The sequence below is a fragment of the Corythoichthys intestinalis genome, chromosome 6, assembly GCF_030265065.1.
Source record: "Corythoichthys intestinalis isolate RoL2023-P3 chromosome 6, ASM3026506v1, whole genome shotgun sequence".
In the NCBI taxonomy this organism is placed as follows: Eukaryota; Metazoa; Chordata; class Actinopteri; order Syngnathiformes; family Syngnathidae; genus Corythoichthys; species Corythoichthys intestinalis.
Genome location: NC_080400.1, coordinates 21,475,855 through 21,499,842, shown reverse-complemented (window position 1 = coordinate 21,499,842; position 23,988 = coordinate 21,475,855). Strand labels below are relative to the sequence as shown.

General features: G+C 38.7%; 1 protein-coding gene across 2 annotated transcripts; it reads right to left on the bottom strand.

Annotated features, from left to right (window-relative positions):
• Positions 1 to 986: 986 nt before the first annotated feature.
• laynb (layilin b) lies at positions 987 to 17,197 on the bottom strand. Of its 2 annotated transcripts, none has more exons than XM_057839981.1 (7): positions 16,961 to 17,197; positions 9,049 to 9,355; positions 5,823 to 5,980; positions 5,554 to 5,604; positions 2,938 to 3,015; positions 2,724 to 2,838; positions 987 to 2,109 (listed from the first exon to the last, which is right to left on the bottom strand). In XM_057839981.1, exons 1-7 carry the CDS (start codon positions 17,031 to 17,033, stop codon positions 1,782 to 1,784), a joined length of 1,110 nt encoding a protein of 369 aa, XP_057695964.1. In that variant the 5' UTR covers positions 17,034 to 17,197; the 3' UTR covers positions 987 to 1,781. The 2 variants fall into 2 exon arrangements, with proteins under 2 accessions (XP_057695964.1, XP_057695965.1); XM_057839982.1 differs by having other exon boundaries at positions 987 to 2,106.
• Between the last annotated feature and the right edge of the window lie 6,791 nt (positions 17,198 to 23,988).

The window sequence follows — 23,988 nt, the reverse complement described above, 5'->3', positions numbered from 1 at the left end:
GGTTATGGCCATAAATGCAGTACCCCTCTGCCATTGATAACGATAAGATGTCAAATTCATTTAAACTGGGAGGACTGGCTTTGAATGCTCATATTACAGTGCCATTGAGTTCAATGAATACCCTATGAAGTGTTAACGATGAGCTAAAGCTCAACTGACTTTGGGTGAGAGGCCAGGTAACCCTGAAATGGCCAACAACCATACATACTGAACATAAACAGAACATCATAAGCTGTGATGACGTTAAACATGGTAAATAAAAGACTAAAATAAATGGAAAAACAGGATCAATGGGCGGGTTCAGTTAAGGTACCGCTTATCCTCACAAGGATGACTGGGGTGCTGGAGCCTATCCCAGGTGACTATGGGCAGGAGTCGTGGTTAGGCTTCAGCACACCGCAAACCTAATGAGGCTAAGCGGCATGGAAGATGAATGAATATACTGTACATATGATACCCATGTGACCAACCTATATGTCACGTTTTGACATACAGGACTCACTCCTACTCTGACACTTGTCTCCCACCGAGCGGTGGGCTGTACACAGGCAGAGCTGTGCTCCAAAGGCCCCTGCTGTCACGCAAAGACTTCCTGAATGTAAGAGTTCCAGATGTGCTTTTGGCATTTCCTGTCGACCATTCTCCAAGAACATACTTAGCCTCTCCTTGACTGGGCTCGTTCAAGCTTTCCACGACATGAACAGACCCAAACGGCACTCATCAAGTAACATATATTAGAGGGAATTGCACACATTCATGAGACAGGCTCACCAGTGTTGTGACCCATGACATGTCTAAAACTTCCTAGAGGTCTGTTCAGTGTCACAAAGGTTTATCGAATTGTCAGGTGGAAGTGGAAGGCCTGCAGCTTTGAACATTGCAGGCATCGGTTATGGTCCGTCCTGTTCACTGACATCAAGAGTGCACACAGGAAAGCTTTACTCTGAGCTTTTTAGAGTAGAGGAAAAGGCCTGTATGTCCTGCAGAATTGTTTTATTTAATGAATACAGCCTTTGCATTAAAACATATTTAACCAAATACAGAAGCGGTGCATTTGCAGGCAAGCTGACAAGGCAGAATATTTGGGTTAATCACGTCTTCTTTGAAATCAAACCTGTAGTTATATAACACAGAAATGACAGATAAGAAGGGACAAAGTAAACCACTAGAAGTAAAATGAATAAAGTAAAAACATCTGTCATTGCATAAGATGCCTCACTCATTCCAGACATTATTGGCCCCCAGGTCAGGGTTGATGAATAGCAGATTATTTTGGAGGATTTTTTTTTAAAAGATCATATAGTGCTATTTTGATTTACAAGCCCTTTCTTGGTTGATATTTTGCATTTACTTGCGAATGATGACTTGAGTTTCAAGAGAGTTTTAGCCTGTCTGAAACTAGTTTGGAGGAACAAAAATTCACCAATTCAGGAGGAATACGTTTTCACTAATAAATTGGTTTACAAACACATTTTCTTTCAAATGTTATTTGAAATTTGAACATTTTCTTTTGGAAATGTGGTAGGTTGAAATAATTTACAGGGACAGCAAATTAATTGTTCGATACTTGGGTTGCAATACTTCTGTCCAAGGAGTGTATCTTAAAAGTGTCTCATGAGTTCCACTGTAGGACATAGCAGTAGATGCAAAAAGCATTTACACTTTCCAGTAGCGCCCACATGTTTAGGTATCCTGCACCAGTTGTGGGATAGGTATAGTGTGTGGCATGCCTGGCCAGGTGCTTAGTTGGCAAAAGGTAAGCTACATAATAATGAAAAGTGCTACCCATAAATCTCATTTTCAACCCAGCCTGGTTTAGGGCGACAGTGTCCACTCTGAGCCCCGCTGGTTTCGTAAATGTCATTACTCACAAAGCCACTCTCCCTCTCCGTCAATAATACGTTCTCGTAATCATTCCACTGTGGCTCCTTGGAAGAAGCATAGGGGTACTTTGTTTTGAAATCTACTGGTAGGGTGCTGTCCGGGCTTAAGTAGGAAAGTTTGGTGATGTCACTGAAAGCATAGGGTCCTTGAATAGGGCAGGATAAAGCTTCTGTAGGCATCCATGGTTTAGCTTGGCCAGTGGAGGCTTTGTTGTCTGACTTCCTTCTGAAAGCAAAAGACAGCACTGTTATTGCAATTAAGGTAGAAAATAATATTGGTTATCAATGTATCACTTTGTTCCAACAACATTTCATGGCAGTGCTGTTGTTGAGAAGATGAGCTACAGAACTTAATTAAACTCCAGGATTTTTTTTTTCCCAATAGAGCATAAAGAACTTGTTACTGTGAGCTATGCTGTTAGTATAAATGCCCTGCGGCCCTACATGTTTTAAGCTAGAAAACTGTAGTTGTTAGGCTTACAATTACAGTAACAATGATGCTAATTTACATAAGCCCATCAATGGTATTTCACATTACATATTTATGATAGAAGACTGGTAGAAGAATTCTGTTTTGGATGACAATTTTTAGTTTCAATAAAATATTTGATTTTATTTTGTATTATGTCAGTTATAGAGCGACAAAAAGCTTAAAGCAAGCTCGCTCTGCATCATATTTGAAGAGCTGTGCAAGTGAGAGCCTCAGAACAAACACTGAGAAAATGAGGAATATGTAATACCATGATTAAAAAACAAAAGGCTCACTGTACATGTCGTAGAAAAGGTGCAGTATTTTTTCAGAATGAGTTTGATAAATATTTTTGTGTGTTGGGGTCATACCGTTTAGCTTGTTTGTAGCAGAAGAAGACAGAAACTGCAAGCAGTAGCAGCAGGAGAGCAGGAATGGTTGCATACAGGATGTAGTGAACGTATAGGGTATTGTCAGAAAATGACACTAAAAAGGAGAGCAAAAACAGATTTCATCAGTTTTCAGTATTCAAAAAATATAAATGGCACTGAGTATGCATCAAGTAACACAATGTTTTCTTCCAACCTGATGACTCAGACATTCCTACTTTAATCGTCTTGCCACTTGATGTTGTGAAGAATAGATTTGGCATCACAGTTGGAACTGGGGGAAAAAAAAAAGAAATGAAATTTCATGTCTGATTTAGATTTAAAAAATAAATAAAAATATGTATTTGAACACCTTGCAATTTTGCAAGTTCTACTACTTAGAAATGATGGGTGGGTTTGCGATTTTCATGGTACGTGATTGTCCACTGTAAGAGAATTAAAAAAAAAAAAGATCCAGAAATCACAGTGTATGATTTTTAAATGATTTATTTGTATTACACTGTTGCAAATAAGCATATGAACACCTGTCTTTTAGCTGGAATTGTGAGCCTCAAAGACCTGTTAGACACCTTTAAAAAGTCCAACTAATAAGTTGAGTGGAGGTGGACTTTTTGAGTCAGACTTTTTGAGCTGTTTGTTGCGTTAGCTGCATATAAACACCTGTCCACTCTATGTAATCAGGATAATTCATAACATGGTCAAGACCAACGAGCTGTCCAAAGACACCAGAGACAGACCTACTAGGTCTGTAGACCTGTACAAGGCTGGACAGGATTACAGGGCAATTGCCAAGCAGCTTGGTGATATAAGAGCCACAGTTGGAGCAACTATTAGAAAATGGAAGAAGCTAAACATTACTGTCAATCTCTCTCCTACTAGGGCTCCATGCAAGATCTACCTCGTAGGCTCTCAATGATCCTAAGAATGGTGATGAATCAGCGCAAAACTACATAGGAGGAGCTGGTCAATGACCTGAAAGAAGTTGGGACCGCCATTTCCAAGGTTACTGTTGGTACTACACTAAGACGTCATGGTTTAAAATCATGCATGATACGGAAGGTTCCCCTGCTTTAACCAGCACATACCCAGGCCTGTTTTAAGTTATCCAATGGCCATTTAGATGATTCAGAGGAGTCATTGGAGAAAGTCATTTGGTCATATGAGATCAAAATGGAACTTTTTGGTCTTAATTCCACTCATAGTGTTTGGAGGAAGAAGTATTATGAGTACCATCCCAAGAACACCATCCCTACCGTGAAGCATGAGGGTGGTAGCATCATGCTTTGGGGGTGTTTCTCTGCACACGGGACTGGATGACTGCACTGTATTTAAGGAGAGGATGACCATGTATTGTGAGATTTTGGGGAAAAACTTCCTTCCCTCAGTTAGAGCATTGAAAATGGGTTGTAACTGGGTCTTCCAACATGACAATGGCCCTAAGCAGACAGCCAGAATAACCAAGGAGTGGCTTTGTAATATGCATATCAGGGTTCTGGAGGGGCCTAGCCAGTCCCCAGACCTAAACTTGATGGAAAATCTTTGGAGGAAGCTCAAACTCCGTGTTTCTTAGTGATAGCCCAGAAACCTGATTGATCTAGAGGAGATCTGTGTGGAGCAGTGGTGCAAAATCTCTGTCTGTGCAAACCTGGTAAAAAGTTACAGGAAACGTTTGACATCTGTAATTGTAATCAAAGGCTACTGTACCAAATATTAACAATGATTTTCCCAAGTGTTCAAATACTTATTTGCAGCAGTATAATACAAATCAATTGTTATTATCAATAATAACAATAAATTATTATGTTCCTTTTTAATTACAATTATTGTATTATTATTCAATTTTTGTTTTGTTTTTATCTTTGCTATCAGCAGAGGCGTAATAATAAATGTATGCTCTTTAAATTGTTGTCAAATGGTTCAATAAACGTATCCACCTGTTGCTATTTATGCAACAGAAAGAGTAAAGGCTCCCTGCAATTATAAAGGCTTTATGTTCAATGAATATTTGTGAGTTAATTGAGCCAAGATCGTTGTTTCAGTGTGCATATTTTGTGTGATATTTTTGGGTGGTATACTGAGGTTTTTCAGATGGTAAAATAGGTGCCTTGGGAAACACAGGTCCCAACATTGCTCTCCGAAAAATAAAATAGGTGCCCTGGGAAACACAGGTCTCAACATTACTCTCCGAAAAAATGCTTCAGTCAATAAACAATAGTTATGACTCTATATGTGTATGTTTTAATTCTGGTGTACAAGGATGTGACAAAAACAGATAAGCAAAGATAATTTATTGATGATGAGATTCTGAAAATTGCATCGCAACCTAGCTCTGATCTTGTGGTGTGGTAAATGTAATGGATGTTGCATGGTGTCCACAACAAAGCAATTTGGCACACAACGTGCAGTTATTTGTTATCTAAATGATGTTGCAAATTATCACTCTCCTTATCATCAATGGTTCGACAAAAGCTTTGATACAGTAAAATTTGGTTTCGGTAGAGTTGAAAACCCATGTCAGTGCTCACAGTTAGACACTGCTTGTAATGGATGTTTCATAGCTTCCGGAAGTTGGCACAAAACAATTCAAGTGAGCATCCATTTTTGTACGAAGATTCATAGATGCCAAATTCAAGATTGGGTGGAGAACTTTGATTTTAAGGCCAATATCATGAAACTATTTGTTCTAACATAGCTTTGAGAAAAAACAAAACAAAAAACATCATAAACCAATGTAGTGTTTTGGACACCACGGTATATTTGTCTTTCTGTCTTTAAACTCTTCTAATGAAATTAGATCTGGTACATGTTGTACCTGCACGTGGCGTATTCCCTCTCCCTGCCTCTGTAAATACTGGTGCCTTTTCTGAAAATATAAAGAAGTGATTGGGTTTAACACGGTCAGTACTCACACAGCACATGGAATGAAATTATACAGAAAAAAATAAAAAATACTGAGAGAGTGTAAGAAATACATAAACATGTAATTTCATGTATTTTTAGCATAACACAGGACACTGATCTTAAGATTTAAACCTCAGTTACATTTTACACTGAGCAAGTATGGGTGATCTTCTGGCTCACCTTTAGGATATTTGCAGACGTAGTTGTTCTTGGTGTTGCAGTTATCGTCATTCCAATGAAACAGGAAGTGACCTTCCTCATCAGGTGGTGCAGAGGGCTGGTAGTAAAGAACCGCACACATTTCCCCACCGCAGGAAGGCTCATCCCAGTGCCAGTTCCTAAAATGCACATTGTTCAAATGTATGGAGCTAGAACAGTCTCATAATGAACACACACACATTTTTGATGGACACAGACATCTGACACGAAACACACACACAGTTTTGATGCACAAACACACATCCAGTGGTGTGGGAAGTGAGGTGCTGCAGCACACCCTGGTGTTTTTTCTGGAAAAAAAAAGTGTTTTGGTAGCTTTTTTGGGGGGCGTTAAAAATAAATCAAGAAATAAAACATTGAATCAATAGCATATTTACCTTTGAGGATTAAATATATATGTTGAAAAAGTGTTTTTGTTTGTGTGTATTAATAACGTGGTCACCACCTGATACCTTGCTTGCTATCGGGTCATGTTGAATAAGGCGTTATTGGACGAAAAGTCAACTGTTGACAGAGGAGGTGTTTACATGGCCCAAAAAACGTTTTTTCCCCCCATTTTTTTCTTTGCAAAAACAGCGAAATGTTCTAAAATTCAAGTCAATGTCGAAAATAAAGATGATTTTGATAGTTTATAATTAGGCTCAATAAGGAAAAGTTAGCTGCAGATTTAGACTGTGGAGAACTTCAAATAGTTTGCATTGTAGTATATTATTTTGTTGTTGTTGCTGTTGAGCTGCCACCGTGCAGAGCGCTCGCTGTTGGATATCTGTGTGCAATTTATTTTGAGTGTTGTGAAAAAGTGGGTGTTATACCGAGGATTAGTGGACCTTTTAATTTTCAAATGTGTCTTTGTCATTGCGCCATCTAGCTGCGGGAATTTGCGTTGCAGTGTATAATATACAGGCTTTCTTTATTTCCAATACAAAAACTCAATATAATATTGCAATGTATTGCAAACCCCCCCAAAAATGGCGATGATAGTTTTTCCAATCTTGTTCTGGCCGAATTTATAATATATAAAAGCGGCATGGAAAATGAATGAATGAATGAAAATAGGGGTGTGACAAAATAGCGAAGTAGTGATATATCGTGATACTTTGTATCCCAAAACATTATCGATATGCTCCTGCCAAGAGTCGAGATATCGTTTTAAAAAGGTGTCAGTGTTTAAAAAAAAAAAAAAAAAAGGGACCAAACAGGTTGCTACCAAAATCTTCCACCATAATAATGTCTCAGGTAACTCTAAGGCTGCCATTGACGGTGCTCGACGCCCAATCTCTTTAGACTGGGAACGTTTGTTCATTTGAAATAGGGCTGCAGCTATCGATTATCTTAGTAGCTGATTAATCGATGAACTATTTATTTTGAATAATCGAGTAATCGGATAAGGAACATAAAAAATTAAAATACCTGAGCTGAGCCTCACACGGTATATATATAAAAAAGAGGATCTATGTACAACAAAAGAACAAATGACTAACTTATAGCAAAAGTACTCTAGCTTGAATGCTATAAAATGCTAACGCTTTTTTACAATGCTCTTAACAAATGGCTCAGACACATATTCCCACAAAAAATGGCTATATACCGTATTGGCCCGAATATAAGACGGTGTTTTTTGCATTGAAAAAAGCCTGAAAAAGAGAGGGTCGTCTTATATTCATGGTCTAGACAGTATACCCATTCACGACGCTAGATGGCACCAGATATCATTGAAGCGATGTTCTGTCATAATAGATCTCACCTACTCTCATTATTTTATTGCAATGTTTTTCCTTATTCAGATTTGTTTCAAGACTACAGTTACAGTTAGACTTCACTTTGATGGTTAATGCAGTAATTGCAATTTTGTTGTTTTATCACAATAGATTGGTTTATTTACATTTCAAAAACCAGAAGCCATTCATTTACTAATGTGATTGCACTTTAGTTTACATATTTAAATGTTCAGATATTAAGATTTGAATGAGGCAAAATAACATGCTTTTTCTCTCAAATATATTGTTACAATCCTTTGTTTCGGATGTACTGTAATTATTTTCTGTATAAAAATTAATTTGGTGTTCAAAAAGTCTTTTTTCAAACTTAAGTCATGAAAAAGAGGGGGTCGTCTTATAATCAGGGCCGTCTTATATTCGGGCCAATACGGTATACCTTTAAACTAAATTACGAATGCATTATAAAAAATTATTAGCTCAAACAAAAACTTAGCTTATGTTAGTCTTAACAGGGAGCAGATGAATTTAGCCATGTGGAATGAGGTAGACTAGAGGGCTGAGTATCCCCCCAAATCAATGAAAATAAATGCAAACACTTTCAAAACAAACCATTACAACACCACTTTAATTAAACAAATACTCGAAGCAGCAAAATTTAATTTGAATCTTTTTTTTCTAATTGAATACTCGAGTTAATCGATTAATCGTTGCAGCACTAATTCGACACCAGAGCATTCGCGGTCATTCCGTCCGATTTTTCGGGGCATTTACAGGTCACTTGCTGTACATTTACAGGTCATTTCCTATTGCGTTTGAGTCACTACTGAATCATTTGGGTGATTCCCAGGTCACTTCCTGTTCTGTAACTTAAAATAAACAGGAAGCAACCCATAAAGTACCCCCAAATTAACAGGAAGTAACTGAAAATCAACAGGTAATTGACCTTAAATGGCCCAAAATTACCTCATTGCCTGGCATTGGCTGCCAATGATGGCCATAGACCTTCAAACGGATTGGACGTCTACTAGTGATAAACTCATTCCAATCCACAGCAGAAGTTTGTTCTTCTGTTTATGAGTTGTTTGTAGAAAATTATAATGTATTGTAATAATGATTTCCTGACCAATGTATTGATATCGTCAGCCCATCGTTATCGTGAGTTCTGTATCACAAATCGTGTCTTATCGTGAGGCAACAAGAGGTTCCCACTTGTAATATAAAATATGCGATTGGGGCATCCCTAATAATTATTTCAAAACTTTTCAATCTTGCAATTGTAAACTGCTGTAACTAACTGGATGTACTCACAAGAATGACTCATTTAAACTAATAATCTTCTTTTAGGACACGGGCTGTATTCCAATGATGTTCCAGTGTCTGTTTTATCAGCGTTGTGCGGTAGTGGAAAGATTAGCAAAGCACACACAAGGACAGTTTTTGAGTTGCATCCATGAAAATAAAAAAACAACCTGAACTTGGCTTTACTCCCGTCCAGCCAGAAGTACTGGGAGGGGCATCCAGGGTTGGCACTTCCAGCTCTAAAGCGCTGAGGGCTGCGGCGAAGGCCAATCCAGAAATCTCCATCGGCTGCGTGGAGCTGCTGTATGAACCTTTCAATCAGTCGCTGCTCGCTTTCTGTTTCGATGCTTAGCAGCTCGCCTCCATCCACCCTGCAGGCCTGCCTGGCGTCTTGGAAGGTCAGCCTGCGTCTGCTGTCCTGGAAGTAGGACACCTTGTAGCATGGTCGTTCTGTTCCCCGCCGGCAGATCCTTTGGCCTGGACATAGATATCCGGCATGAAGGAGAGAACAAGAGGCTGTCTGTTGTCTTAAAACTTCTGTGGTAGTCACATGCTAGCAAAATTAGAAACCAATGGGGTTGTTTTGCACTGAACCTATAAAGTCTTCCACAAAGATAGGAGAAAAGAACTGTAGAACCGAAATGAACAGTTTGAACAAGGAACTTGTCATTGATTATTATTATTACAACCAGTTATTAAAGGTTAGACATTATAGAAGACTGATTGTGCAACAAGGATATTTACTGTTGTTTACTCATCTAAATAACCTACTGTGATTGGTCACAACTCCAGGTAGCATCTAGTCATTACTTGAGGACACATTGGTAACCTCTGATTGAGGTTTGCCATGGAAATCTTGATAAATCATGTAAATGTGTCTACTTGAAAATACATACAGTATTGTACTTTAAAATTTGAAAAAAAGAGCCACATGATTGAACGCTTAAAGCCGTGCCACGACATTATTAGTGCATCACTTATGTTTTCACTTTTTTACCCTCAATGTGCTCGTGTACATAAAGACGTGATGATACAAAGACACAACATTTCACTCTTTCCAGGCTTGAGAGTGGTAGATTAATGGCCTGAGACGGCCAAGTTTAGACCCCTAAAAAAGACATGGATTCCAAAAGAGAAACAAAACAGTTTCAGGAACATTGATGTGTTCCAATATGGACATCGTCATCTGAATTCAATGCCATTTTACAATACCAGAGATTTTCCATTTGTGTTGTACTTAGTCATGATCATTTCTGTTCCAGAACATGTTTTCTTGGAAACTGCAGCGTAGAAAAACCTTAATGTAATAGGAGCAATAGCTCATCCAGTCAGTGAAAATTAACTTTGTTTGGATTACAAGGTTTGTTGGATCCGACTACGACATTTGACTTTATACAAGGTAAGAAGGAGAGTGTTAAATTCATGAATTAATCATAAATACATTCCTTTTGTAGTATTCATAAAAATACTAATAATAATGGGAACGAAAATCTCAAACAATATGCTTTGGTTTTCTAACTAGCATATCCACGCTAAAGTGGAATGCCTTGTACATTTTCCTTATGAGCCCCTAAACATCTTTTGAGTGCAGTAAACTGTTTAAAGATCAGTAATCAACAGCGGCAGGATTGCTTTCCATAGGCTGCTTACCTCTTGTTGATCATGTTTGGTTACTAGGCTCCAAACATCCAGCCGAGTGAATGGAGTAATCATTCCATAATCAAACAGGGCATTTCTATGGTCTCTTATTTTTGCTCGAGTATTTCTGCCGGAATAATCTTGTTTGGGGTGAATTGCAGACAGCAAGACATTTGTGTTTTTTCCGACTGAATTTCAAATACTAGCGTCAAATTCTGAGTTCAATTTTACGGAGGCATCAGTGTAGTTTAATAGTAGGGGTGAGACAAAATATCAAAATGGTGATATATTGTGATGCTAGGTTAGGCAAATGACAGTAATCCATTTAGAAACCAGAGCATTCACAGTCATTCTGTCAGATGTTCAGGGCATTGATACGTCACTTGCTGTTCATTTTAGGGCATTTCCAGGTCATTTCCTATTGAGTTTGAGTCACTGCCTATTCATTTGGGTGATTCCCAGGTCACTTCCTGTTCTGTAACACAAAATGAACAGGAAGTCACCCATAAAATACCCTTAAATCAACAGGAAGTAACTGAAAATCAACAGGTAAATGACCTTAAATGGCCCAAAATTACCTCATTTCCTGGCATTGGCTGCTACTGACAGCCATAGACATTCAATCCATTTGAAGTGGGAGGGATGGCAAAAGCCACCCTCCCAGTTCAAATGGATTGGACGTGTACTAGTGATAAACTCATTCCAATTCACAGCAGAAACTTGTTTTTCTGTTTATTTGTTATTTTTAGGATATCCTAGAATAATTTCCTCACCAATGTATCGATAATTGTTGTATCGCCGTATCGTCAGATCATCGTTATCGTGAGCTTTGTATCGCAAACCGTATCGTATCGTGAGGTACCAAGAGGTTCCCACTCCTATTTAATAGTCCATTGAAATTGGATGTTCATGTGGGCATTGGAAGTTGGACCGTATCATTGTTCTTGCTATTACATTTGTGTCGCTTTAGAAACTTTTTGGGGCTCATAGTTGCCTGTTTACACAAATCACATTTGGCCACACTTGAATAAGGTAGACCGTATTATTGGACTGATATGACAACACTGCGATATGTGTAAAGAGCCTCTGTTACTACTTGTATTTTGGAGCAACAGTGATCCCTCGCTACTTCGTGCCCTTCTTTTCAATTGAAAAAAAAAAATAAATAAATACATATGAGCTGTCCCGAGCCGATCGTGTAATCTCTCTCAATTCCTCTCCCTGCGCTTTGTTGGTCAGGCAGTGCACTACAGTTGCTTATTAAAGTTAACGATGATTGACAGACGTTTGGATTTGATGTTGCCAGAGATGTGAACTTCAAAGCGCTGCATGCGTCAATCACAGGGGTGAAAGTGGACCGGAACGAGCCGGAATGGGGTTCCACTATGAGTTTATGAGGCGGAACCACCCGGAACGCCGCTTTGATCCCGGAAATATGACGGCCACTGTCCAAACACTGTTAAAAAAAAACAAAAAAAAAACTGCCACTCTGCCACACACACATCTCCAATAAGAGAAATCTACTAACGTCAGATTTACGTACACAAGTGTTAACAACAGGCCTAATAAAGAGCTTGTGTCGCGTCATCCATTTCCACCGATATTTATTATTCATTTATTTCTTCGACGTAGTTCGTTCCAGCATTTTTCTCTCTGCCTCTGACAAATCGTGTTGCAGGCACACAAAAAAAACAAAAACAAAAACCAAAAAAAAAACCCAAAAACAAATGGACTCTGCTGTCCGTTTAATCTGCTGACATATTGACACGTGATGAGCAAAGATAGTTATCTCTGATTGGTTCGAATGCACGTTCTTTTCCCCAAGAGAGTTGGGTGCAAAACAGGGGACTAAGAAGAGCCTGAGAGGGGCGGTTTGCAGCCAGAGCCCTCTCTGTTTTTTGGAACAACAAATAGTGGACAAAAAAAAAACAAGCTTGATGAATTAATGCAACGGAAAATTGATCAGATCTTGAAGAGAAAGGAAAGAATTGGTGAGGTTTATTTTATTTTAATCTGCCATGTTAATGTGCACTTTGGACTTATTTTTGTTATGGTGTTACACTTATATAGCGCTTTTCCACCTTTCAAGGCGCTCAAAGTGCTTTCATCTATGCAAGGCTACTTATTTATTTCCTTATAATAAAAAAAAAAAAAAAAAAAGTCTGTTTGCTTTGTCTTTAAAATATATTCCATTTCGCTGTGCATAATGTATGTTACTTATATCTCTATTATTTAAAAAAAAATCAATGTTTACATTATCTTCCATTTTAAAGTGCATCTTGTGTTATTGAATAGTTAAAATTGAGGTTTTGCTTTTAGATTTGAAGAAATGAGGGAAAAATAAAAATTAGATGGAGTTTTAGATTGAATTTTATAAATCAGTGAAAAAATACAATTTTGAATTGAAATCAGTTTCTCATTTATGCCTTGTTCCAGTGTAAATCAGTAGCCTAATGCATGTGTTAAATCTTTCATGCATTCATTTTCTGAGCCGCTAATCCTCACAAGGGTCACGGGGGCGCTGGAGCCAATCCCAGCTCACTATGGGCAATATGCAGGGTACACCCTGAATCAGTTGCCAGCCAATTGCAGGGCACAAGGAGACGAACAACCACACAGTCATACTTAGGGACAATTTGGAACGTTCGATCAGCCTACCATGCATGTTTTAGTGATGTGGCTGGACCCGGAGTACCTGGAGAGAACATGCAAACTCCACACAGGAAGGCCGGAGCCCGAGATTGAACCCTTGATTTTTTGCATTTCAGTGGTTTTAGGAGGTTTGACACCCCCACCCGCTACTTAAAAAACAAAAATGGAGTCAGGGAGTTCCGGCAAGAAATTTTAGCCACTTTCACCCCTGGTCAATCATCATTTAACTTGTTAAATGGTTGCTGTGGCAACTGATTGTGTGTAAATGAGCATCTAGAGCTGATTTGAGTGGACTCACTCAATGAAGCATTTGATAAAGACAAGCATTTTTCTAATTTATTCTTGTTTAAAAATAATTCGGTGGGACAGTAACATTTTGAAACCTATCATAATTATTACATTTGAAGTTCTTAAAAAACATTTATTAATATATATATATATATATAAATAGACCCTACTCACGTGACGTCACAGCCACGCCCCCGCGCCATGCTGTCCGTATACTCTTTATGTTAATGCATTAGCGCTTCGTAAATTCCTCCTATTATGGCGTGTTTTTCTGCTCGTTAACATTAATAATCAAAATGGTGAAGTCGTGTGTGGCGGTCGGTTGCAAAAACAGAGAAGATAGACGGAGAGACTTGAAGTTTCACTGTATTCTGAGAGACCCGAAGAGGAGACCGAGATTGACTGCTGCAATTCGACGAGAAAACTGGGCTCCAAACGACTACCACAGATTATGTAGTAGTCATTTTATATCTGGTAAGATGCATTTAATATATATTTAGAGGGTTTTGGGCTGACAACCACAATTAAGATCATTGCTAGGCTAATCGCCGACAACATACACTCAGACGTTGTGAATGAACTACCTGAAAATATATAATTATAAGGGGATAATCAGACAGTTGTCATACAATTAATTTACAATTTCACTATTGAGGTCAAAAGCCAAAAAATAAATTCAACTAGGGACAATCTGGAGTAGTGCTATCGCACTTCATATTTATTACATATTATATATGTATGTAGTGAGAGTGCTATCGCTAAACCATATAAACATTAAAAGCCCTAGCTCCATTGACAAATGACATGAAATACATAAGACTTGACAGTGGATGTTAGCAAGAACAAAGATTTTGAATTGAAAATTTCGTAACTCACCTTCCGAGCACAAGATTCCTGCCGAATTTTCGTGTACGAGGACCTGTTTCACCCAACCAGCAACGTAGCATTTATAAGCCTCCAAGCTCTTAAAGTTTTTCAAACTTTCGTGAGAATAGGCTGATTTTGTTTGGACAAGATAGTTGTAAATATCAGGATAGCAGATGTCAGGCAAAGACGGCGAACCAGCGGGTCGAAAAACATTGATTTAGGCATCAAATACGGATCTGGCGAATGGATAAACTGAAGCTTTTCCACGTAACACCTTTTATGCAACGCATCCAATGAGTTTACAGCGTCAGATAACACCGGGGCTTCCATGAATTGCTCTATAACTTGCTCGACTAATTGAAAACAATGAGAATAGGTCTAAAAAATAGGTACAATATGGCGGCCGGAAACAGCAACACGCCCATTTTGTGACGTAGGTGAGTAGGGTCTATATTAGGGCTGTCAAACGATTAAAATTTTTAATCGAGTTAATTACAGCTTACAAATTAATTAATCGTAATTAATCGCAATTAATCACAATTCAAACCATCTATAAAATATGCCATATTTTTCTGTAAATTATATATATATTCTGTAAAATAAATTGTTGGAATGGAAAGATAAGACACAAGATGGATATATACATTCAACATACGGTACATAAGGAATGTAGTGGGCATTTCACTCTACTGTCATTTAAATCTATGTCTATGTCTATGCTGTCCTCACTCCGAAGCGTCTACTTTTTCCAAAGCTAGACAGCTAGTGAACGACGCCTTAATAATCAGACTTCTTCCTTTTTCATCTGATTTATAAATAAAATGGCCTCTTTAGACCGTTGTAAAACTACAAAAAAAAAAGTACACAAGCATTGCATTAGCAACAACGTTAGCTTAGCACGCTATACAGGTTCACTAAACATAAACAAAAAGCATCTCATACAAAAAATATAACATTTCGCTTACTAACATAATATGTACATTCTTTACAACAACGATACTTACGGACAAATCTTGTCCAAGGATCATATAAGCACAACAGAGACGTCGTGCAGCCATATTGAACTGGCAAGAACACAATAAACCATGTCGCAAAGCGACCACAAGAGTTCGCTGTTAGACAGCACAAAAAGCCTTGCTGTAAAACTTACCAAAAGGCAGAATACTGTCTGAGCGGGACATATGCGTTAATTGCGTCAAATATTTTAACGTGATTAATTTAAAAAATTAATTACCGCGCGTTAACGCGATAATTTTGACAGCCCTAATATATATATATATATATAAACGTTTTTTTTTAAATCATACTTTGGAAAGAAAAGCGAAAAAACATGAACATGAATAAACTACTTTGCGGTTTTTCACTTATCGTGGCGGGTTCTGGTCCCCATTAACGGTGAAAAACAAGGGATCATTGAATTATTACTGTAGCTGCATTAACTGATTTGGATGCAAGTCTAATCAACTAATTTCATGTTGGTTGTGTGCATTCAGAATGAGCTGGGAGAGGGGGTAATCTGCAATGCAATCACAGCACTTAAATGATGTCATGTAAATTGGCAATACTCACATACATAGTTCTTTAGTAATAAAACATAACTATATTTGTAAGGCTGATAAATGTGAGTGTCTCCATCTGCCAAAGTTCACTATAATTATTCAAATTTTAATTACGAAATGAATCATCTCTGCCTGGCCACAGATTATTGTTGCTGTTTTGTGTGTAAACAAAGACATGTAATTTCATAGGCTACCACTGACTGTGTTTGATGGTGACTTCTGTTTTTATAAATAAATTAATCCGAGGTTACTCACTACTTGATTTGGTCTGACTCTGCTGAAGTTGTTTGACAGTTCGACTTTGGTTCAAATCTTGAGATGTGTCTTTCTTGGAAATTTTATTTCAGGACTAAGCTCTGTGGTTGTTTAGCAAGTGACCAGTTCAGGGTGTATGACCTATTATCCAAAGGCAACTGAGCTTGGCTCCAGCACACCTGCAACACCAGTGAGGATGGATGGAGAGATAGTTGGACTGACTTCATAGATTTATGTCCATTATGGTGGGCTACTGATCTGAGAGAAATGATAGCCAATGTATCGCAACGAATAACATACAGGCTTGATTTGTCAGCAAAATAGTTTTTTTATTTTTTTTTTGCCAAACAATATTGTGAAGGATACACTGCTGTCTGTGCAACTTTGGTATTGATTTTGGCCCAACAGTTTAAGCTTTGGCAACTTTCTGATTGTTTTCATCTGTGACTCTGGCACGAAAGCTTGGCCCCTAATAGTTGATTCTTATTAAACCTAGTATAAAAGTAATTCCACGAGTGATTTGTGGTCATATTCCCTCCTCCTGGCGTCAGGGTAAGGAGCTGTTTAGTCCAACTCAAGATGGGACCTCCTGACTGAGCAGCCGAGAGGAAAACAACATGTGGCTGCTGATATTTTCCACATCACTCCGCCTGTTAATAATTACAATACCAACGCGTCTTTCTCCTCTTAGTTTTCCCTCACACGTAACATTTTTAATCTCATCAGACAATATGAAGGTGGAACAGCGTGTTAAGTACACACGCGTTCAACTTTTTAAATAACACGTTCGGGGCTGAAGCAAATAAAAGTGTTGGCGTCTTACCATTGATTTTCGAAGCGCACCCATTGTGGAAGAAGAAGGCGATCAGGGCGCCGAACAACCTCACAAAATCCATCTCGACATGTTCACATCGATGTACTGTTGCGTCGTGACTGCGAAAGCAACCGAAAACGTAGAATAACAACGTTTTCGGACGGAACTCGTGACAAACACGCACTGAGGCCAAGCAAGACTATGAGCTGTGTTCTGAGCGCTTGATGGAAAAGTGGGTCGTGCACACGACTTGACGAAGGGGGAAATGAGACCACCAGTCCCCCCCAGAAGTTAAAGAGCGATGCACACACACATACGCAAATCCATTTTTATTTTAAGCGACGCGAATGTCATAAACTCTAGAAAATGTTATTTTAATCTTTAATAACATTCCGTCAACACATTCTTAAATAAATAAAAAATGGACTACACCGTACTGTACACTTAACCCTTTATAAGGGAAGTGACTATATTTGGCAATTAAAACAACATCAACAACTTAACCTCATAAAGGCCACATTATATTAATTAAATACAGATTTATTAAATGTTCATGAAATCTAAATTATCATTATTTTTTATTTCATAGTATTTAACTCAATGCCTGAACATAGACTTCATAACTGTATTGATGGGTCAATTCGGCCAGATACTGCGCAACGCCTTCAAGCAGGGGGCCCATCCCACAATTTGCTTCAGTTATTCGCAGTCGGTCGCAGCGGCACATGCAGCGATACCACACCGGATTAAGTAAGGAAGCTATAAAGTAAGAAAGCTGCACCGCATACAAACAGGAAGGATTGTCTCAGGAGTGATTTGTTCGAGGATTCAAGATAATTATTATATTTTTCGTACCATGCATGCATTTTGAAACGTGAAAAAAATCAATGGGAGAAATTAGCCGCTACGGCATTGGCAGCATAGTTCCTAATATTTACGTAAAATAAATGCTAACTGCCCGGTTCTTTGCTCTTTTAACAAAGAATCGAGACTGTTTTACGTCCATATTTATAAAGAATTCAGGGATTTAAGCATTTATTCACAAGAATTTCAACGTAAAAAGCTCCTTGTTATGTTAAGGCGGCGCCACAGTGACCTAAAGACGAGCAGCACATTTGACATATCTACGTAAAATAAATTAAACTGCCCGAGTTGTTGTTGTTGTTGCTTTTAACCATGAATTGAGACTATTTTACGCACATAATTATAAAGAATTCAGGGATTTAAGCATTTATTCACAAGAATTTCAACGTAAAAACCTCCTTGTTGTGGTAAGGCGGCGCCACAGTGACTTAAAGACAAGCAGCACAGCCAACATAATCACGTTAGGATAAATAGTACTGCCCGTTTTGCCAAGAATCAAGACTTTTTTACGTTCATATTTACTAAGACTTTGGGGATTTAAGCATTTATTCACAAGATTTTCAACGTAAAAAGCTCCTTGTTGTGGTAAGGCAGCGCCAAAGTGACTTAAAGACGAGCAGCACATTCGACATATTTAGGTAAAATAAATAATACTGCCCCGTTTTTTGCTTTTAACCAAGAATCGAGACAGTTTTAAGTCCATATTTATAAAGAATTCAGGGATTTAAGCATTTATTCACAAGAATGTCAACGTAAAAAGGTCCTTGTTGTGGTAAGGCGGCACCACAGTGACTTAAAGATGAGCAGCACATTCGACATATTTACTTAAAAAAAATGCTAACTGCCCGTTTTTTTGCTTATAACAAAGAATTGAGACTCTTTTATGTCCATATCTATAAAGAATTGAGGGATTTACACATTTATTCACAAGAATTTTCAACGTAAAAGCTCTTTGTTATTTGTTTCCACTTGGTCAGCTTTGATGGAGATAGGCCCCCTATTAATTGGCCTCGCGCTCCATGTCCCAACAATACCATAATGAAGTCTATGGCCTGAAATTGAAAATGATATTTATTTCAACTGGGAGGACTGGCATTGAATGCTCATGTTTCAGGGCCATTGACAGCACTAGTTGTACAATTCCTTTTAACTGTGAGGGCTGGCATCGATCGTTTGCTGACCTCTCCCAGTCAAAATGGATTGGACGTCAGTGGCGTCCAGTGAGTTAAATTAGTGCCATAAAGGATTCAGCACTACGTAGATGAGATTGTATGTATTACTTCACACGTCAAACCTGGTCATCTCAGAGTTAGATCTTGCTTAACCTCAGGATTCCGATTAACCACGCTCTATTTAAACAGCACTCCGGACGTGTCCTCTTGACAACGACAGCGTACCTGGACGACCCGTATGACATTGGTGCGCAGATTGTGAGGGGCTCTCTTCGGAGGGCACGGGTTTTTGGAGACTGCCAGAATCCACTGGCGTACCGGACGATGTTCTCCATGAAAGATATAGATTTTCAGCTGAGGGAATTCCTAACCTGTGCCAGCTGATCGAGGCGAACATCACTAATGTAACACGCCGAAGTCAGGCCCTCACAACCGCGCAGATGTGCTTGTCCTTGTGCTCTTTCGCCAGCGGACAATATATGTTTTCCATCGGTGATGCTGAATATCTGAGTAAGAACACTGTATGCCGTACGATTCGGAGTGAGGTATGTAAAGGCTTCAAATTGATTGTTGAAAATGCTATACAGAAACCGGTGTCGGCTTCGCTGAATGTAAACGAATGTGGAGCTTTGCTCTCGTACAAGAAATAGATTTAACGAGCTTTTCCAGCGTTATTACGCTGTGTAAATGCATTTATAATAATCATAAAAATATGTAGACTATTTAAACATTGAGAAAACTTGCGTTTTTTTCTGCCAACTCGAAGAGATTAAAATAAATGTCAAATCCACTATCTGCCTGTTAGAACAGACACACAAATATAAAAGATATGTTTATTGAATATGCATCTTACAGTTTTGTTTAACTGTGAAAATTCGTTACAAAAGACGGCTTTAATTTATTATCATTCATCGTCACAAATGTGATCACCCAAAACGCAACCACGCACCACATCCCCACATTTTCTTCTTCTCTCGAGTCCTCACAAATATAACATCAAATTGAGGGGGATGGTGGGGGGGTCAGGCACGGGCCTGCAAATCAAGTTAATTGATCGGGGCCGGGTCGGGCTGGATTTTTTTAGGCCCAATCCAACCTCTACTCTGAAAATGTTCAAAGGACATACATATTCAGTCACTGGGACTAAACATACAATCATCCTGCTTCATGTGGTGATGCACGATAAATTAGTTCTTACAGTTAACGTACCAAATCTTATTTTATTGTCCTGACAGCAGGCTTTATTTCTTTTCATGGACATAAGTAAATTGACACATTGACGCATTCGCGAATCACATGATCTGTAATTCGCTGCCAACAGACCAGTCGCTCTGTACAAGCTAAAGCAGAGTTGGATTTCGAAGCGCGGGTGGATTTTAATTCCTCATAACGCCGCATGATTATCGCGCATTCCTCCTCTGTGAAGTAAGGTGCCCGTGCCATCATCACAAGTAGTGTTTGACTCTGGTCTCCGCCCCCTTTTATGTGAACGCGCAGTAACTGGGTTGACACAGGTTCGACTAATCACTTCATAATCAGCGTCGTAGCACCGATTGACCTCAAACTAGATAACCAGGTTTTGTCAACTCTGGTTACCCGCTGGTAAGCAGGATTACTTCTGGGGAGGTTGAACTCCGTTCGTAGTACAGGCCACAGGATTTTCAACCTGTAAACAAACTAACAAAAAACTTGTAATACTTGCGTTTATGTATTGACATAATTGGGCCATCTACACGTACTGATTAGCAACAAGCTAGCAGCAGATACAGTATTCGTAGTAAATAATATTAAAGATTAGGGTTGTTCCGATCATGTTTTTTTGCTCCCGATCCGATCCCGATCGTTTTAGTTTGAGTCTCTGCCGATCCCGATATTTCCCGATCTGATTGCTTTTTTTTTGCTCCCGATTCAATTCCAATCATTCCCGATAATTTTTCCCGATCATATACATTTCGGCAATGCATTAAGAAAAAAATGAATAAAACTCGGACGAATATATACATTCAACATACAGTACATAAGTACTGTATTTGTTTATTATGACAATAAATCCTCAAGATGGCATTTACATTATTAATATTCCTTCTGTGAGAGGGATCCACGGATAGAAAGACTTGTGACTTTGTATATTGTGACTAAATATTGCCATCTAGTGTATTTGTTGAGCTTTCAGTAAATGATACAGCAGCCATGCCCCAATGCATAACGGGAAGTGGAACCATGATGGGAAGTGGAACCATGACTGTGCGTCGTGCTACCAATGGATATATCTTCTCTGCTTTGGGAAATAACTTAAGGTGTTAAGACAAAGATCAATTGCCACTTTGCTTCCCCACATTGCCTCCAATGATATTTCTAATCATAGGGAGAAGGACTGCAAGGCTTTAGCCAATAGAAGAAAGGCTCCAAAGGCTGCCAAAATCCACTCTATTCATTGTGCGCTGCCTTTTATCTCTCTATGTAGGTAATACGGCGTCATTACAGATTGAGCGCGACAATGAGTGAGAGGGTCCTGCGTTAAATATTTTAACGTGACACATTTTTTAATAAGTTAATTGCCGCCATTCTCGGGATATTTTTAATAACCCTACCTTAAGCCTAAACTAAAGACTCTGGATGAGTGTAATATATTATGTCTGTAACGTTAAATACAAAAATTACAAAACGATTTAATTAATTTATATATATATATATATATATATATATATATATATATATATATATATATATATATATATATATATATATATATATATATATTAAAAAAAGACATGGCCAATATTTTTTTGCCGATTCCGATACTTTGAAAATGACGTGATCGGACCCGATCGATCGGCATCCCGATCGATTGGGACATCTTTACTAAAGATCATCATAATTACAGAGCCTCGTCGTAATATCCATATCAAAGGCAGCAAGTTGTTTCACTCTCAAGATTTTAGCTTTAGTATTTTTTGAGCACCGGACACATGAAAATGCAGCGATAGGATGAACATACCATCCATAACACAGCAGCAACACAGCTACAAAAACACCAGGTCTTTGCGGTGTCTTGAGCTTGGTTCCACATCTGCCTTCATGAAGATGTTGTCCTCCCCTGTCGTGATGATGGCAGATGGATGCAGTATTTTCCAAATTGTCTTTTTCAAGGGATTGTGATGATTAATCTTATTAAAGTAAATTCTAAAATGGAAATTGTTTGCAGACATAAGGAAGTAAAGCGGAAGTACCTCGGAAACTTGTCTATACACTCCCCTGTTTAAATGCCAGGCTTTTGTGACCCAAAGAAGTTTCGAAAAACAATTTCCAACACTAGGCCTGCAAGCAGGACTGAACGGGCCCTCGCAATCTAGCGCAACACGGACGTCACGCAACTCGGACAGTGTGCAGGTCAGGGTGGTGGCAGATCCTCCTCTCTAATCATCTCATTAGAACCTAACATGCTCGAAAGTCACCTCTTTACATTCACACACCTAAGAGATAAAAAACTCTATTGGAGAGAGTACTACAAAAAAGGAGCGAATAAAGGGTCGTCACGGCAACAGACAGAGACATGTGGACATGGGCCGTAAAATAAGTATTTCAAAAGGTCTTGAAACTATAATGATCAACCTGAAAAGAACTGGACATATATTAGAAAAATGAGGGACTTTCTATTGCCACTAGTTGGCGCTGTAGGGTTGATGCAAATGACCTCTACAGGACCCTTCAGAGTATGACTCAACAAGCACGAGATGTTTGGCGCAGATATGTTGTAGTTACAAGTTATGACTGTTCAAAACTTGTGGTGAGATGAAATGGCTTTAGTCATTTTCACTTCTCCTGTTGGACACTTCTGCTTCAACCAAACCTCAGTATTTTTCATCAGGCACCTGAACACATGTCTTATGGCTCCCCTGATGCAGGTTCCAGCTGAATATTTTTTTTTCCTTGGAGGAGGAGCCTGTTTAGTAAAAAAAAGGCATTTCCTGTTCCCAATAGGGGGTGCTTGGCCTAATGGGTAATGTTTCAATGCACTCGTGTTAAGGGTGGGATCCCACACATACATGCCAGATATGAAAATGATTGAACGTTGTGTCAAGGAGCTATTAGTCTTTTACTGAATTTGTCATTTTGCCGAAAAAATGGCCGACTTAGGTCCACGCCCAGGTCAGACTCGTGAATGAAAACGCACCATTTTGAAATGTTTGATCTCCTATGTCTCCTGAATAGTCTCACCAATTTTGGAGATGATCCAACTAACTCACTCTGTGACAAGGTCTCAAATGTGCACCCTGTTAAATGATAAAAATTTCACATTCGATCAAAATACCCAATTTCCTGTTGGGTTTGGAATATGGGTTCAACAGACTTTTTGGAGCAGTTTTGCACAAGGTATCAACTCCCCAAATGTCATTGCTCTACGTTAAAACAACTTAATAGGGAACGCCTTTTTGAAAAATTCAAGGGGGCGCCACTGAACCCTTTTGTTAATTTTTTTTGTAACGTCGCAAGATGATCGAAATCCACGCAAAGCCGCATGTATGTGCAAAATTTGGTTTGGAGTTTTCGTGCATGTTCAGGCCTCCAACTGTAAACTGTACTACAAATGGCTAAAAATTTCACATTCGATCCAAAATACCCGATTTTCTGCTGGATTTGGAAAATGGGTGCAAGAGACTTTTTGGAGCAGTTTTGCATAAGGTATGGACTCCCCAAATTTCATTGCTCTACGTTGAAAAAACCCTATAGGAAAGGCCTTTTTTAAAACTCCTTTGGAGTTTTTCCTTGCCGGCATGGAGGGGTCTTAAGGATAGGGGATACCCAGGACTTGAACTGTATCTATTCATCTTTGTTGCTTCATTTCTAATTGTGTATCATATTGCCTCTGTAAAGTCCTTTGAGACCTCTGTTGTGATTGAGGGCTATACAAATAAAATTGAATTGAATTGAATTGAAATTGAATTCTGTCGCCACTAGTTGACACTGTAGAGTTGATGCAAATGACTCCTACAAGACCAT